The 14,032-nt window shown below is 40.7% G+C and overlaps 1 protein-coding gene across 2 annotated transcripts; it reads left to right on the forward strand.

Annotated features, from left to right (window-relative positions):
- Window positions 1-107: 107 nt before the first annotated feature.
- atp8b4 (ATPase phospholipid transporting 8B4) lies at window positions 108-13,865 on the forward strand. Of its 2 annotated transcripts, XM_085778781.1 has the most exons (28): window positions 108-327; window positions 783-841; window positions 2,713-2,771; window positions 2,858-2,971; window positions 3,064-3,162; window positions 3,257-3,318; window positions 3,416-3,488; window positions 3,721-3,791; window positions 3,929-4,008; window positions 4,154-4,312; window positions 4,456-4,544; window positions 4,956-5,152; window positions 5,269-5,477; window positions 5,928-5,971; window positions 6,081-6,246; window positions 6,362-6,550; window positions 7,502-7,617; window positions 7,752-7,916; window positions 8,002-8,113; window positions 8,227-8,332; window positions 8,524-8,665; window positions 9,068-9,251; window positions 9,867-10,090; window positions 10,188-10,271; window positions 11,415-11,660; window positions 11,741-11,879; window positions 11,976-12,106; window positions 12,683-13,865. In XM_085778781.1, exons 2-28 carry the CDS (start codon window positions 811-813, stop codon window positions 13,001-13,003), a joined length of 3,612 nt encoding a protein of 1,203 aa, XP_085634907.1. In that variant the 5' UTR covers window positions 108-327; window positions 783-810; the 3' UTR covers window positions 13,004-13,865. The 2 variants fall into 2 exon arrangements, with proteins under 2 accessions (XP_085634907.1, XP_085634908.1); XM_085778782.1 differs by lacking the exon at window positions 4,154-4,312 and having other exon boundaries at window positions 125-327; window positions 12,683-13,166.
- The last annotated feature ends 167 nt before the right edge of the window (window positions 13,866-14,032 follow it).

Raw genomic sequence — 14,032 nt, forward strand, 5'->3', positions numbered from 1 at the left:
GGTGATGATCGATTATCGGTTCATCTCTGATCAGCACCGTTCTGCCTGAACAGGTTGACTGAGACTGATTGGTTGATTGACTGGCTGATTGATCGTGGACTCGGCCGTCGTTGCCTTCCCTGCAGTATTTTCGTAGCCCACGCCGTCTGCAGTCAGTTCTTCATGTCCCCACTCGCCGCAGCTCAACGGGCTGTGTGGATCCTGTACATGAGTCCATCCACGCCGGGTGGTCGGTGTTTTCTGCGCTGCTTTAAATAAATGGTCGCCACCGAATGACAGGATACATGGAGGCAACACAAGCCTGCGTCTGTGACAAACTTGAGCAAGGTAGGAAAAGACTTCAGACAATAGACTATCTATTCTGTTGTTACACTGCTGAACCATAATTTTCCCCATACACAGCTACTGTACATCAACTTTTTTTTTTTTGTTCGATTGTTTTTGTGTATGTGAAAACGAGATTTAACTACACTTATCTCCTTTATTTTCTTTATTCCCATCTTATTGCTCACTCACCTGAGACCTTTTGCTAAGGAGACAGTTCACTGGGGATTTACCATCTGCTCAGTTTGCTTGTCTGAGCAGAAAAGAAACAAGACACCACTTTGCTTCGTGTATTGTATTCATGTATATTGTTAAGATGTTACAAGATGAGCGTTTATTCCAGACTCTGACTCATTCCTCCATCACGTTTACTCCTCTACCATCCCACTACTAAATGCTCATCCACACTTTTCCCTGTAGTGTGTTGAAGTGTTGTGTTGTTCTCCATGTGTGTACAGGGAAACCTTCGGGAGGTCCCAGGAGAAGATGGCAATCTGGGGGAGAAATACTAATGTTGGTAAGACACATTTTCCTTTATTCTTTATTTCAAGTCTTTTATTAGAATCCTTTCCCAGTCAAGTGGGTAACTTAAAACATTGTTTAAGCAAAAAAGTAAATAACAACATAGGATTTTGGAGGGTAAAATGTGCAGAAAGGTTCAAATTTAATTCAGGGAACAGACCTTGTATCTCCCCCTCCACCCTGTCCTGCTGCACTGCACTGGTTTTGAGAGACAATAAAACTGGATACAGCAGCCTCTCACTGTCTCCCTCTCTATGTGGGTGTGTGTCTGTGAGGACTGTTTTTGTCTTTGTGCTTCACAGGGCCAAACCAAAATATTTCCATGGTCTTTTTTTGGATGGAAATCTGTTGTGTTTTAATTCCTCAGTTATTTGTGTTGAAAGAGGTCACACTGCTATTGAAACTGCTGATCTAAATACTGTATCGATGGTTGGGCTCAGAAAGAATATGGTGCGAATTATTTCCTGAAGCTGCTGGGAATAATTTCACGGCATGATCTCACTGTAAGGTGTTTAGACTTGCAGGTTTACTCAAGAGTCTGCTGAAGTTCCCAGGAAGATCTCTCACAAATCTGACATAACTTTGTGCTGGAGTAGAAAACAATGTTGAATTTAGACATCTACTAATTAAATGTTTAAGCAGACCAGTGCCTTCGCTTGACAAAAGCTTTTCTTAATAATTAATTGCCATAGTAACTGAGAGCAGGATGAGAGCAGTCTGTTGTGTAAGAAGGTCTATCCTGTTGCATCTCCCTGTGTGTGTATTATGCATAATTCATCAGTGATTTAACCTCATTTGAAAACAACAGGTCCAGCTCCGTGTTTCCTCAGACGTTGCTCTGTGTGGAAGGTTTTTGATAAGTCTCATCATGTGGCAGCTGACTGGTATTTATTGTATTGATCAAACATGATAATGGAAGTCTTCTGGTCTTGGGTAGAAAGCACAGGCTCAGGCATGCTATTTTATCAAAGCCTTGAAAAGGAGTCGTTATTTGAAGCTTTACTTTAGTCAAGCGTACTCAGATGTTGTGGTGTGTTCATTCGACTTCATAACAATGTTGTATGATAATAGAGGCACGCCAGATGCTATTTTAGTAAACAAGAGAGACAGCTTTTAACATCCATGGAAACAAAATGACCAAAACAAATGAGAGCAAATTGTTGTTGTTGGTGTGTGATGATGATGATGATGACGTGTTACTGAATTCCAGTAAATGATTAGTTAAAAATGTATAGGGATTCCACTTAATTTGTTAATTACTGAGCTTCAGCGGTGACATGTGGCAGAAGTGCGGACGTCATTTAATGGCTTTGCCTAGAATACATGTTATTAAAATATACTGGAGGGTCATATAAAAGCATTGTCTGTCTAAATTAAAATCTGACTTGTTTCAAAGCTTTCTGCTTCAGAGGATTAAAGACCGACTATGACAGTGGTACAGAAACATGTATGAAGCTCCCCCAGTGGAAAGTCTCACTGCATTTTACCTTTCAAAATAACCACCACCCTAAAACAACGCCTTAAAGCTATTGTAACATAGTTTAGTGGGATTTCATCCTGCAAAACTAAACAAAATGAAATATCTAAATGTTTTCTTTAATGGGCCACTGTAAATTTCTTTCAGACCATGTTTGATGTGTTTGATTAATGATATGTTTGACTAAACGATAAGTTGTGAATCTGTGATATTAGTAAAATAATAGTCAAGGGGTGTATATAATAACAAGTCAGAAGAGTAGCTGAAGAGAATATACAATGAATTTAGCTTTGTCTTACTGTGTAAATGTGAAAATGATGTAGTGTTTATTTTATTCAAGTGTAATTTCATCAGCTTGTTGACGGTGACAGTGTGTTCTCTGTGTGTAGAGAAGGAACGCCGTGTGAAAGCCAATGCACGAGACTACAATGACAAGTTCTGTTATGCTGTAAGTAAACCTCACAATTGCCTCAGCTTTGCATCAGCCGCAAATTCCGGCTCATCAGCGCTGTTTCTAAACGTGTCATTGTTCAGGACAATCACATCAAAACCTCAAAGTACAACGTCTTCACCTTCCTGCCCATCAACCTGTTTGAGCAGCTCCAGAGGGTGGCCAATGCGTACTTCGTAGTGCTGCTGACACTGCAGGTGAGAGCCGAGGCAAACAAAAAATCTTCTGTCTCGCGTAGTTTTCGTGAATGAGTGTGTGGACTAATGTGCACTTTTTTCTTTGCACATAGTTAATTCCAGAAATATCCTCCCTGTCCTGGTTCACAACCATCGTGCCTTTGGTGTTGGTGTTGGTAATCACAGCTGTCAAGGATGCCACAGATGACTACGTTAGTTTTTCTTCATCTGCTCTCTGTGTGCAGCTCCTCATGCTCCTCCTTAAAATTATTAACCTCCGTCCCTGTTTTTTCCTTTAAATCTCAGTTCCGACATAAGAGCGACCGGCAAGTCAACAACCGCCAGTCTCAGGTTCTCATCAAAGGAAGGTGTTTTAATGTTTTGTGTATGATTATTCATGCTGTGTAGGTACACGCATGTTGGTCCGGTTTGATTTTAAGCTGCTGTGCTTCTGTGTTTTCCAAGTTTGCAGAATGAGAAATGGATGAACGTTCGAGTGGGGGATATCATCAAATTAGAGAATAACCAGTTTGTTGCTGTGAGTAGGCTACACCTTGCTGTGTTGTTGTGTTGTGTGTCATGCTTATTAAGAGATCGTTTTCTTTCTTTTTTTTAAATGTTGTTCTATCATCGATTAAAGGAGGTTTATCTTCGAGGAAATAGATGGAGAAGGTTTATAATTAAAGCTGTCTTATGGGAGATACAGATGTTGCTGAGTGAACTTTTGCAGGTTGAGTGTTGTAATTGATTTATTGCCTTTGTACACACAGGCAGACATCCTTCTTCTCTGTAGCAGTGAACCCTATGGACTGTGCTACATCGAGACCGCAGAGCTAGATGGGTAAGTGTAGCACTGGTTATGTAAAAATGTCCGAACCACAATCACAATAAGACTTTTAATGAATGTGACTTTTCTCAATGAAAACTTTATTTTAAATTTTCTACACATCACTACACTTTTTCCTTTTGTCCTCACAGAGAGACAAATCTGAAAGTTCGTCAGGCCTTGACCGTCACCTCAGATTTGGGAGACATTTCCAAACTGATGGACTTTGATGGTGAGATGATGCTTTAAATCTTTATTTTCACATTTGTGCAACACATCACGTGTGGACTTACTGTATGTGTACACATACATGTGACTTTTGTTGTATGAATATCTTTCTTTGCAGTAACATCTGTTCTCGTATGAATGTCTTTTAGGAGAAGTCATTTGTGAGCCCCCAAACAACAAGCTGGATAAATTTACAGGAACATTATTCTGGAGGAACAATAAATACTCCCTTGACAATGAAAAAATGCTGCTGCGAGGTTGTGTACTCAGAAACACTGAGTGGTGCTTTGGGATGGTCATATTTGCTGGTACTGTATGATATTTTATGTCGATGCTTTCATTCACCACATCCATTAGCCTTGTCTGTGTATTTCTGTGTATTTCTTTCTATGTGTATTTCTTTTTTTAGCATCCTCTCAACACTGACGTTTGTTTCCTCTGTGTCCAACAGGGCTGCAAACCAAACTGATGCAGAACTGTGGGAGAACAAAATTCAAAAGGACAAGTATTGACAAGCTGATGAACACTTTGGTTTTGTGGGTAAGCCCGTCACTGCCTCTGTCTGCTAACTTACACCCTGCACTTTTAATATCTTTTATATTATATTATTATTTTATATCTTTTTTTAAACCTTAAAAAGCTTTGCCAACCTACACAAGTGTTTTTCACTCATAAACCTCTGCTCATTTGTTACTTCAGGTAATTTATACCAACACATATAAGTAGTAAGTTGTCCTGTGCTAATGGGTGCAACAAAACAGAGAGTAAGGGGGCATGTCAGTCTAGTAATACAGACTGAATAATATTCTAATAGAGTCTGTATGCACCCAGAGGAAGAGGCCCAGTCAAACAATATGAGTGAAAACAACTGCACTTTAAATTCACTATGGTTTGTAATTGATATGAGGGTGTCCTGTATTAGACACGTCTTTCACTGTGACTCTGTTTCAGATTTTTGGCTTCCTCATTTGTATGGGCATTATTTTGGCCATTGGAAACAGTATCTGGGAGAGTCGGATTGGCAGAAACTTCCAGGTGTTTTTGCCCTGGAACCAGATTCAGAGCAGCGCTGGTTTCTCTGGCTTCCTCACCTTCTGGTCCTACATCATCATCCTCAACACGGTTGTGCCCATCTCCCTGTATGTCAGGTAAGGTAGAAGAGCATACAGTGGTCGAAAATTTCCTTCAATTTTTTTGTAAAATAATGTTGTTTTTGTCGCTTTGCTGAAACATGGGTCATATTATTGTGAATTATTTCCTTCAGTGTGGAGGTTTTGCGGCTCGGACACAGTTACTTCATCAACTGGGACCGTAAGATGTACTACAGACAGACAGACACTTCAGCTGAAGCTCGCACCACCACCCTGAACGAGGAGCTGGGCCAGGTGGAGTTCATCTTCTCTGACAAGACGGGCACCCTCACACAGAACATCATGGTGTTCAGCAAGTGCTCCATCAATGGACAGACGTACGGTATGGAACTTCTCTGAAACCAGTCTCTGACTAAATAGTCTGACCTTCAGATTTAGACCTAATACACACAGATGTTACAGGGCGAATTAAAGAAATAAATAAAAGGAGGGAGAAAATATTTTGTTCAATAAACATGCAATTTCCTATTCCATCAAGTGTTTTGAAATGGCTGTATAGGAAGACACATTCATCATTCTCTGGAAGACCATTGAAGACCATACTGACTGACTCATATGAAAAACTGTAACTTACAAGCTGCAAACAAAGACTAACTGTCACTATTATACCCAAACTATAACAATTTCAGCCTTTTGATTACAAAGACTGGATTTACTATAGTTATGTATCAATTGTTAAAGATAATATGTTTGATGTCAGGGTAAAGCATTTATTATGACTATAGAAAATTTCTTACCCTGATCTTCAAAATGCCCATATTTTTATTCTTAGGTGACGTGTATGATGAATTTGACCAGAAGGTGGAAATTACAGAGGTACGTACAGCTAAACAACCAGAAACACTAACCTCCTCCTGCTGTTATATATGATTACCACACCTAATTTTCTCATTTCTGACTATGTTGATGGTCAATGTTCTTTCAGAAAACAGCCTGTGTGGATTTCTCCTTCAACCCGCTCTGTGACAGAAGGTTTAAGTTTTACGACAGCAGCCTGATTGAAGCCATTAAACTGGAGGATCCCACAGTGCAGGAGTTCTTCAGACTGCTGGCTCTGTGCCACACTGTGATGCCAGAGGAGAAGAGTGAAGGTAGAACACACACACACACACACACACACAAACACAGATTCCAGTAAAGCAGTAAAATCAACAACTACTCTGTTCATAAAGGTGTTCTCCGCCCAATGTTTCTGTTAACATGAAGGACATCTGGTGTACCAGGCCCAGTCACCTGACGAGGGAGCGCTGGTCACCGCTGCACAAAACTTTGGGTTTGTCTTCCGGGCTCGAACCCCCGAGACCATCACGGTGTATGAGATGGGACGAGCTGTCACCTACCAGCTGCTGGCCATACTGGACTTCAACAACGTGCGCAAGAGAATGAGTGTCATTGGTTAGGTCTTCACTCGCTACAGCATCGCTCAAGTTCACTATCTCATGCACATTAATAATCTGTTAATAATGACATGAATCAAAACCATCTGCTGTTCTAGTCCTCCACAAACTTCTTATATAGTCCATCTTTTATAGTTTCATATTTCAAGTGCGTATAAGCTGTAACAAATAATTGATCACTTATTAATAAATAATTTACCAATACTATAATAGCAGTGGTTCTCAGACTTTTTCATATTAGGGTTTCCTAAAATTACCCAAATGAGACCACTGGCCCACATCTGATGAGATTGTTGCTTTTTAGATGTTTTATTTCAGAAAGTTTGAAACCCATGACTGTAGTAATCATACACCCTGTCATTGTGGTACTTGGGGGGAATTCAGTGAAAATAAATGGTTCCCTTTTTTGCTGTAGGCACCTCAAAGGGCCGCACTGCTTTATAGATTAGTTAATAAGAACATCATTTTGATTTATAGGTTGTGGAAAATGATCCTTAAGCGAGAGAGTTTTATTATTTTTAGGTAGCAATTTCATTCAAAATCCATTTATATTATTATGATGTTTTATTACCTTTTATCTGTTACTTAATTTTGTTGATAGTTCATTACATTATATTATATTATATTTCTATTTTATTACTTGGAGGGTCAGAATCATCCTGGAGGAGGATTTTCCACAACTTGGCAACCCAAAATCTGATGTTATTATTAATGTCATATAACTGATCTGTAAAGGATTAGAGCTTATAAAGACATTATAAACCGTGCCTCATCACACCAAAACTTGATAATGATATTTGTGTCAATCAGTAGCAAGTCTTTATTTTCAAATAGCATGAAGTTTCTGTCGCTATGTGGATGAGCCTGTTTTCAGTCTGTCATCCTTCTTTGTTGTCTTTTCTGCTAATAAGAAGCATGATGTTGTTTGTTCTGTTCCTGTGACTTATAGTAAGAAATCCACAAGGTCAGATCAAACTTTACTCCAAAGGAGCCGACACTATTATCTTTGAGCGGCTGGATCCATCCAGCCAGGACCTCATGTGCACTACCTCAGAGCATCTCAGTGTAAGTGGTGTTTGATTAGATAACAACTCAGTAAACACACATTTAAATAAATGCACCATGCACTTTCTATATTAGTAGTCTCATAAAAACAGCAGACAGTGTTACTGAAAACATTTTTTTTTTTTGCCCTGCAGGAATTTGCTGGAGAAGGGCTTCGGACATTAGCTCTAGCCTACAAAGACATTGATGAAAATGATTTTGAAGTTTGGATGAAGAAGCTTCTGTTTGCCAGCACTGTGCTCGAAAACCGCGAGGATCAGCTGGCTGCTCTTTACGAGGAGATCGAGCAGGGCCTGAAGGTACAATTGACATCCTTTTGTTTACATCCTTGAAGCCATCAAACTCATTTGGCCCCTTGCAGACTGACTGCTGCTCTGGTTGAAGCTACTAGGTGCCACAGCGATAGAGGACAAACTACAGGAAGGAGTCCCAGAGACGATCGCCTGTCTAAACCTGGCCGACATCAAGATCTGGGTCCTCACAGGAGACAAACTGGGTAACGTAATTCACCTAAATGATCATATTTACTAGAGAAGCTTCTGCTTTATAGGCGGTAACCTCTCTGTGAAACGCTGCGGGGCTGTGAAGTGTGTGTGTGTGACATTTCAGAGACAGCCATGAACATCGGCTACTCCTGCAACATGCTGCGAGACGACATGAACGAGGTGTTTGTTGTCTCCGGCCACACGCAGCTGGAGGTGCAGCAACAACTGAGGTGACACATTATATATTTATAATTTCACCTCTCCTCACACATCAGACTGATTCATTTAGGTCACGGGGGAAATCGTTTGTGTTTACAACCTCATTAGTGGAAGATTTTGTCATATGAAATCATCAACTGAGAGATTTCTGTAATTGCAACGGACTGAAGATGTGTGTGGATTTGCTTTTCTCTCTTGTCAGGAGCGCAAAGGAGCACATCCTCGGCCTGAGTCGAGTTAGCGGTGCAGGAGATGTGGAGAAGACAGACATGCTTGCAGATGATTCTGTGTTTGAAGAAGCTATCATTGCAGAGTATGCACTAGTCGTCAATGGACACAGTTTAGTAAGTTACCCTGATATGTTGCATCATATGAAAAGATACCTGTCCCCTATTATCCTTTGGGGTTTTTATTTTGCTAGAAACACCTGCAGGTTTTATTTAACGGTGGCTGTGTTTCTGTCTGCTGAGTCTTGCATCTCTGTGTCTGCTGCTGACTGTGCCGACTCTGTAATGAACAGAGAGCTGCTGTGCTGCCGAGGGCCCTCAGCCCTATTACAGCTTTTTAATAACATCCATTTCCTCACAGGGGAGCTGCTCCCTCGCTGCGCTTTGAGCTCGGTGGGGATGTTACACTGAGCTGCTGCTTGGTGTTGTTGCCTCTGCAGGGGGTTGATGTTAAAGGATGGTAATGATGGGTTGAGTAGTTGTGTTGTGTGTGTGTGTGTGTGTGTGTTATCCCTGCAGGCTCATGCTCTGGAGCCACAGCTGGAGCACGTCTTGCTGGACTTGGCCTGTCTATGCAAGACGGTCATCTGCTGCCGGGTCACTCCCATGCAGAAAGCTCAAGTGGTGGAGCTGGTGAAGAGGCACAAGAGGGCCGTGACCCTGGCCATCGGAGACGGAGCCAATGATGTCAGCATGATCAAGAGTAAGTCACAGGATCGTTGTGAATCCTGAAGCACGGCCTCAGTTTGTTTCTCTCTTGTGTCGGTCACAGAGGTTACTTTAGAATATACTGTATATATCTACATATTGATTTTACAATTAGTTAGGCAACCACGGAGGTCTCAGTTATCCAGCTCAAATGTACATTGGCACAAACCGGGGCCTCGTGCGGCAGTGAGTTGAGCTGAGTCTGCTCTGTGTCGTCAGGCTCTGCTGCTGTGTCCTTTAGTAAGACACTAAAACCATGATGAAAGTCTTGACTGGGGCTCAATAAGTGTCACACAGTAGAATGAGTTTTCTTCCTCCGAGGCTATTTCTGTCGTAGTCAGCAGCTTTTTCACAGAGGCTCTGTCAGCCTCAAGTAGCAGAATCAAGACATGTAATAAGATTTTTTTATTTTTTTTATTTTTTTGCAAAGTTTTGGTCACATATTGGAACAGTTTGGTATGTTTCTTGGCTCATCAGAAAACAAAGTAAAGACCTGTTTAACTTAAAAATAAAAGGTGGTCATGTTACTTTTTAACATGGTAGATATTATATGATTCAGTGTATTAACTATCCAAGTTTCCAAGTGACCCACACTGTATTTCTCCTTCAGCCGCTCACATCGGTGTTGGCATCAGTGGTCAGGAGGGGACGCAGGCTGTTCTGGCTTCAGATTACTCCTTCGCTCAGTTTTGGTACCTGCAGCGGCTCTTGCTGGTACACGGGCGCTGGTCCTACTTCCGCATGTGTAATTTCCTGTGTTACTTCTTCTACAAGAACTTTGCCTTCACGCTGGTCCACTTCTGGTACGGTTTCTTCTGTGGTTTCTCAGCTCAGGTAAGAAGACTGTGACATTATACCATGCAGCCTCTCTGCTCATTAAACATCTGTCCCTTTTTGTGCTGAGTGAGTGTGACTGTGCTCTTTCCCGCAGACTGTCTACGACCAGTGGTTCATCACCCTCTTCAATATAGTCTATACATCCTTGCCAGTGCTCGCAATGGGACTTTTTGATCAGGTAATAATGTTAAATATGTAATGATAATACAGAAGTGACTTATACTTAATGTGCTCAATCTCAAATGACCCAATTTTTTTTAAAGAAATTCTTAAAGGGATAGTAGCATTTTTTTTAAAGTGGGGTTGTATGATCTATAAATAGCCCCTAAGTACTTTAATTGCGGTAGAAGACTCTCTGCACTCCTCCCGTTAGCAACGCCAGCCCATAGCCCTGCCCAGAAATTTACAACATACAGTGTTGTGAACAGACCCAAAGAAACGGCCTATTTTTGCAACCTAAAAGAGGTTTTACCTGAAAAAAAAATACACAGTTCCATTGTTTGCTATAATATAATGTTTTCCAGCCCTTCAAAGGGCAGGAAAAAGGCAGTTTTTATTTGGACCTAACCAACTCATGTATCCCTCCGCCCAGGGTTAGCACCCGCCGATCAGCAGTTGGTTAGGTCCAAATAAAAACTGCTTTTCCTGTTTTTCCTGCACTTTGAGGGACTGGAAAAAAATTATATTATAGCGAACAATGGAACTGTGTATTTTTTTTTCAGGTAAAACCTCTTTTAGGCTGCAAAAATAGGCTGTTTCTTTGGGTCTGTTCACAACACTGTCTATGTTGTAAATCTCTGGGCAGGGCTATGGGCTGGCGTTGCTAACGAGAGGAGTGCAGAGAGTCTTCTACTGCAATTAAAGTACTTAGGGGCTATTTGTAGATCATACAACCCCACTTTAAAAAAAATGCTACTATCCCTTTAATTTCTAAATTGGACATAAGTCCATTTACTTTTTCAAGCTCCTGAGCCATCTTATATTTTTCTGTTTGTTTTTCTTTTCAAGATACTCTCAAGTCATACAGGTGAATATTTTATTACTGTACACCACTTTTACTTTGCCATGATTAATAAATCCCCCAAAGGCACCTTGTTATCCAACCCCCCAGCTGATACTGCACTAAATTCAACCTATGTGTGACTTGAACCCCAAACCTAACCAACCCTAACCCACATCAATATACAACATTGTATATTGTTCATTTATCATCCTCAGTTCCTATTTGCACCAAGCACTAACCTCCACACCTCACTTCTTCTATATAAAATCCTTCTAAATTTGAAAAGCATAACGCTCATGCTGTCTCTGTTTTCTGAAGGATGTCAATGACCAGAACAGCATTCGCTACCCGAGCCTCTACAAACCCGGACAACAAAACCTCCTCTTCAACAAGCGCCAGTTTTTCCTGTGCACGCTGCAGGGGATGGGCACATCATTCCTGCTCTTCTTCATTCCCTACGGAGCCTTCTCCGTCATGGTGACAGAGGACGGCTCCCACTTCTCCGACCAACAAGCTTTTGCCGTTACCATTGCAACCTCCTTGGTTATTGTCGTAAGTGTTCAGGTAAGAGAGTGAAGAGAATGAGAACAGACAGGAATAATTCACACTATAAATATGTTAATTATGCTCATGTCTGGTTCTAGATTGGACTTGACACACACTACTGGACAGCTGTCAATCACCTCTTCATATGGGGGAGTCTGATTGTGTACTTTGCCATTTTATTTGCAATGCAAAGCAATGGCATATTTGGCATCTTTCCAAGTAATTTCCCATTCGTAGGTACGTTTATCTCAGTGTGACACATGACACATGGAAATAATGTTGATGCAGGGGAACTGAGAACAAATAAATTTAGATTTTTTTTTTCTTCCCCAGGCACGGCCCGCAACTGCCTCCAGGAGAAGAGTGTGTGGTTGGTCATTCTGCTCACCACTGTGGTGTGTGTTGTACCCGGCTTAGTAGTAAGCTTCCTGAGAGTCGACCTCTTCCCAACTCTAACAGACAAGGTGCAATAAGGATTTCACTAATGTTTCTTATACGGCTGTAGTGCAGTTGTAGAAAGACTAAATAGTTGAGTCACATATCAGAAAAACTGGCTCCACCTCAACAGGTGCAATAGTAAAATGCTTGTGTGGATCATTTTTAACAGTCAAATGATGTCCTATGTAATAATATATCCATCACAGCAGTCGTTTTTCTGCAGAATGAGTGCTACTCGTGTGCTAAATTTAACCTACATAAATGCTATTCTTTTTTCCCATATTGATTACAACAAGATTTCCATGTCCTTTTTATATTTTATTGATGAAAGTTGCCTAGATTCAGAAAGTGAGCCTTAAAACTTTTGTGATGTCACAACAAAGCAATCGCCATCCTCGTCCATGCCCCATGTTCAGCCTATTCAGACCCAGCCATGGCAGTATTTTTTTCAGTGTTTACCTGAAATCTGCTATATTTTTTACACTTTCGTTGCTAGAGCTCCAGGGACATTTATTTATTTATTTATTTATTTACATTTTATCATCTGTACTTTTGCTTAAGTAAAGAATTAAACTACTTCTACCACCTCTATATTTCAACAGATTTGCCACCTACAACAGTCCAGAAAAAGACAGGGGCCTCAGGAGCGGAGCCTGAGGCGAGTTCGCAGGACAAGCTCCCGTCGCTCTGCTTATGCCTTCTCCCACCAACAGGGCTACGGAGAGCTGATCACCTCAGGCAAAAACATGAGGACCAGCATAGTGTCTTCTGCTCGCTCGCCGGAAAGAACACAGCACAACCCCAACTGGATAGAAAACATGTTAAAGAGAAAGAACGAAGTCTCTTGCATCCCTGAAAGTTCAGGCGCACCACAAAACAGTAACAGACCAACACAGACGCCATCGCAACAGCACACAGACTGAGCCCCAACGGTGGCAGATACTGACCAAGCACAACGTTTGAGTGTCCTTCATTTGGGTGAATTTAAACCCAAATCCAACTACAAAGACATACCTCATTTTTTATTAGTGTGATTCATGTGGACACTGTTGAATGTTAAAAGCCAATTAAAACATGATCATGTAGATGAACTATTTCCAAAAAAGCCAACAGATCAAAAACTACTTTTAACCTGTATCATGCAAAACACATTCAATTTGCAAAATTTTGGCTCGACAACAGCAGGTATATTTTAGGACAATATTATGCATGTGTTGCCAAAGTTAAAGAAATATTTGTCGTCCTGCATTAACTGTTCCAATTAAGTCTTCAATCACTGGTGCATTTATTTAATATTATTTAAATAGCATGTTCTTGTCTGTGTAATAAATGATTGGCACATTTCGGCACCTTGAGAGAAACCTTAAGCAATCACAAACCTTAAGGTATAATTCAGAAAAGACAGAAGCAAAGGTTCAAGCTGCTGCAATCAGTAAGAAATTCTGCTCATCGATAGACTTAAGTCTGTCAAGCCTATGCATTAAAGCTTTAATCTCACCCTACATCCAAAGTGCTAAAATAGTGTTTATGTAAATACTTAAGTTCCTGAATATGATGATAAGCACAAATTAATTACTGAAATCTCTCATTACCTTTAACTGACTTCAGAATTTGCCAGTATGCCGTTAAACAAACTGGAACCTCAAATGCGACTTGGAGCATTTTTGAACAAGGATGTGCAAGAGTCTGTTTTCGCTGTGCTGTGCCTTGTAGGGTTCTGTTGAAAAATAATCTTTTTTAGTTTTTTTTATTTGATGTTGATGGTTCTCTGAGTGGAGCTAAGAGCTGAGAAATGTGTGAAACTGGATTGCATGGCTTAAAAATGCTCTTACATTGTGCAGTTGTACAACATCTGAATGATCATTGTCAAATTCAATTTTACAAATCACATTACATCAAAGATGTGTCACTAGGCTACTTCCCAAAATGAAAAACAAAAGAACAAAACAAAA

This window comes from Trachurus japonicus, chromosome 6, assembly GCF_045865225.1.
Source record: "Trachurus japonicus isolate A0001 chromosome 6, Traja_1.0".
In the NCBI taxonomy this organism is placed as follows: domain Eukaryota; kingdom Metazoa; phylum Chordata; class Actinopteri; order Carangiformes; family Carangidae; genus Trachurus; species Trachurus japonicus.

Coding starts and splice junctions, on each gene's coding strand:
- atp8b4 (XM_085778781.1), top strand. CDS start 811: ATGGCAATCTGGGGGAGAAATACTAATGTTG. Junction 10,091..10,187: donor TCTGTGGTTTCTCAGCTCAG/GTAAGAAGACTG, acceptor TCTTTCCCGCAG/ACTGTCTACGACCAGTGGTT. Junction 11,880..11,975: donor AAGTAATTTCCCATTCGTAG/GTACGTTTATCT, acceptor TTTCTTCCCCAG/GCACGGCCCGCAACTGCCTC.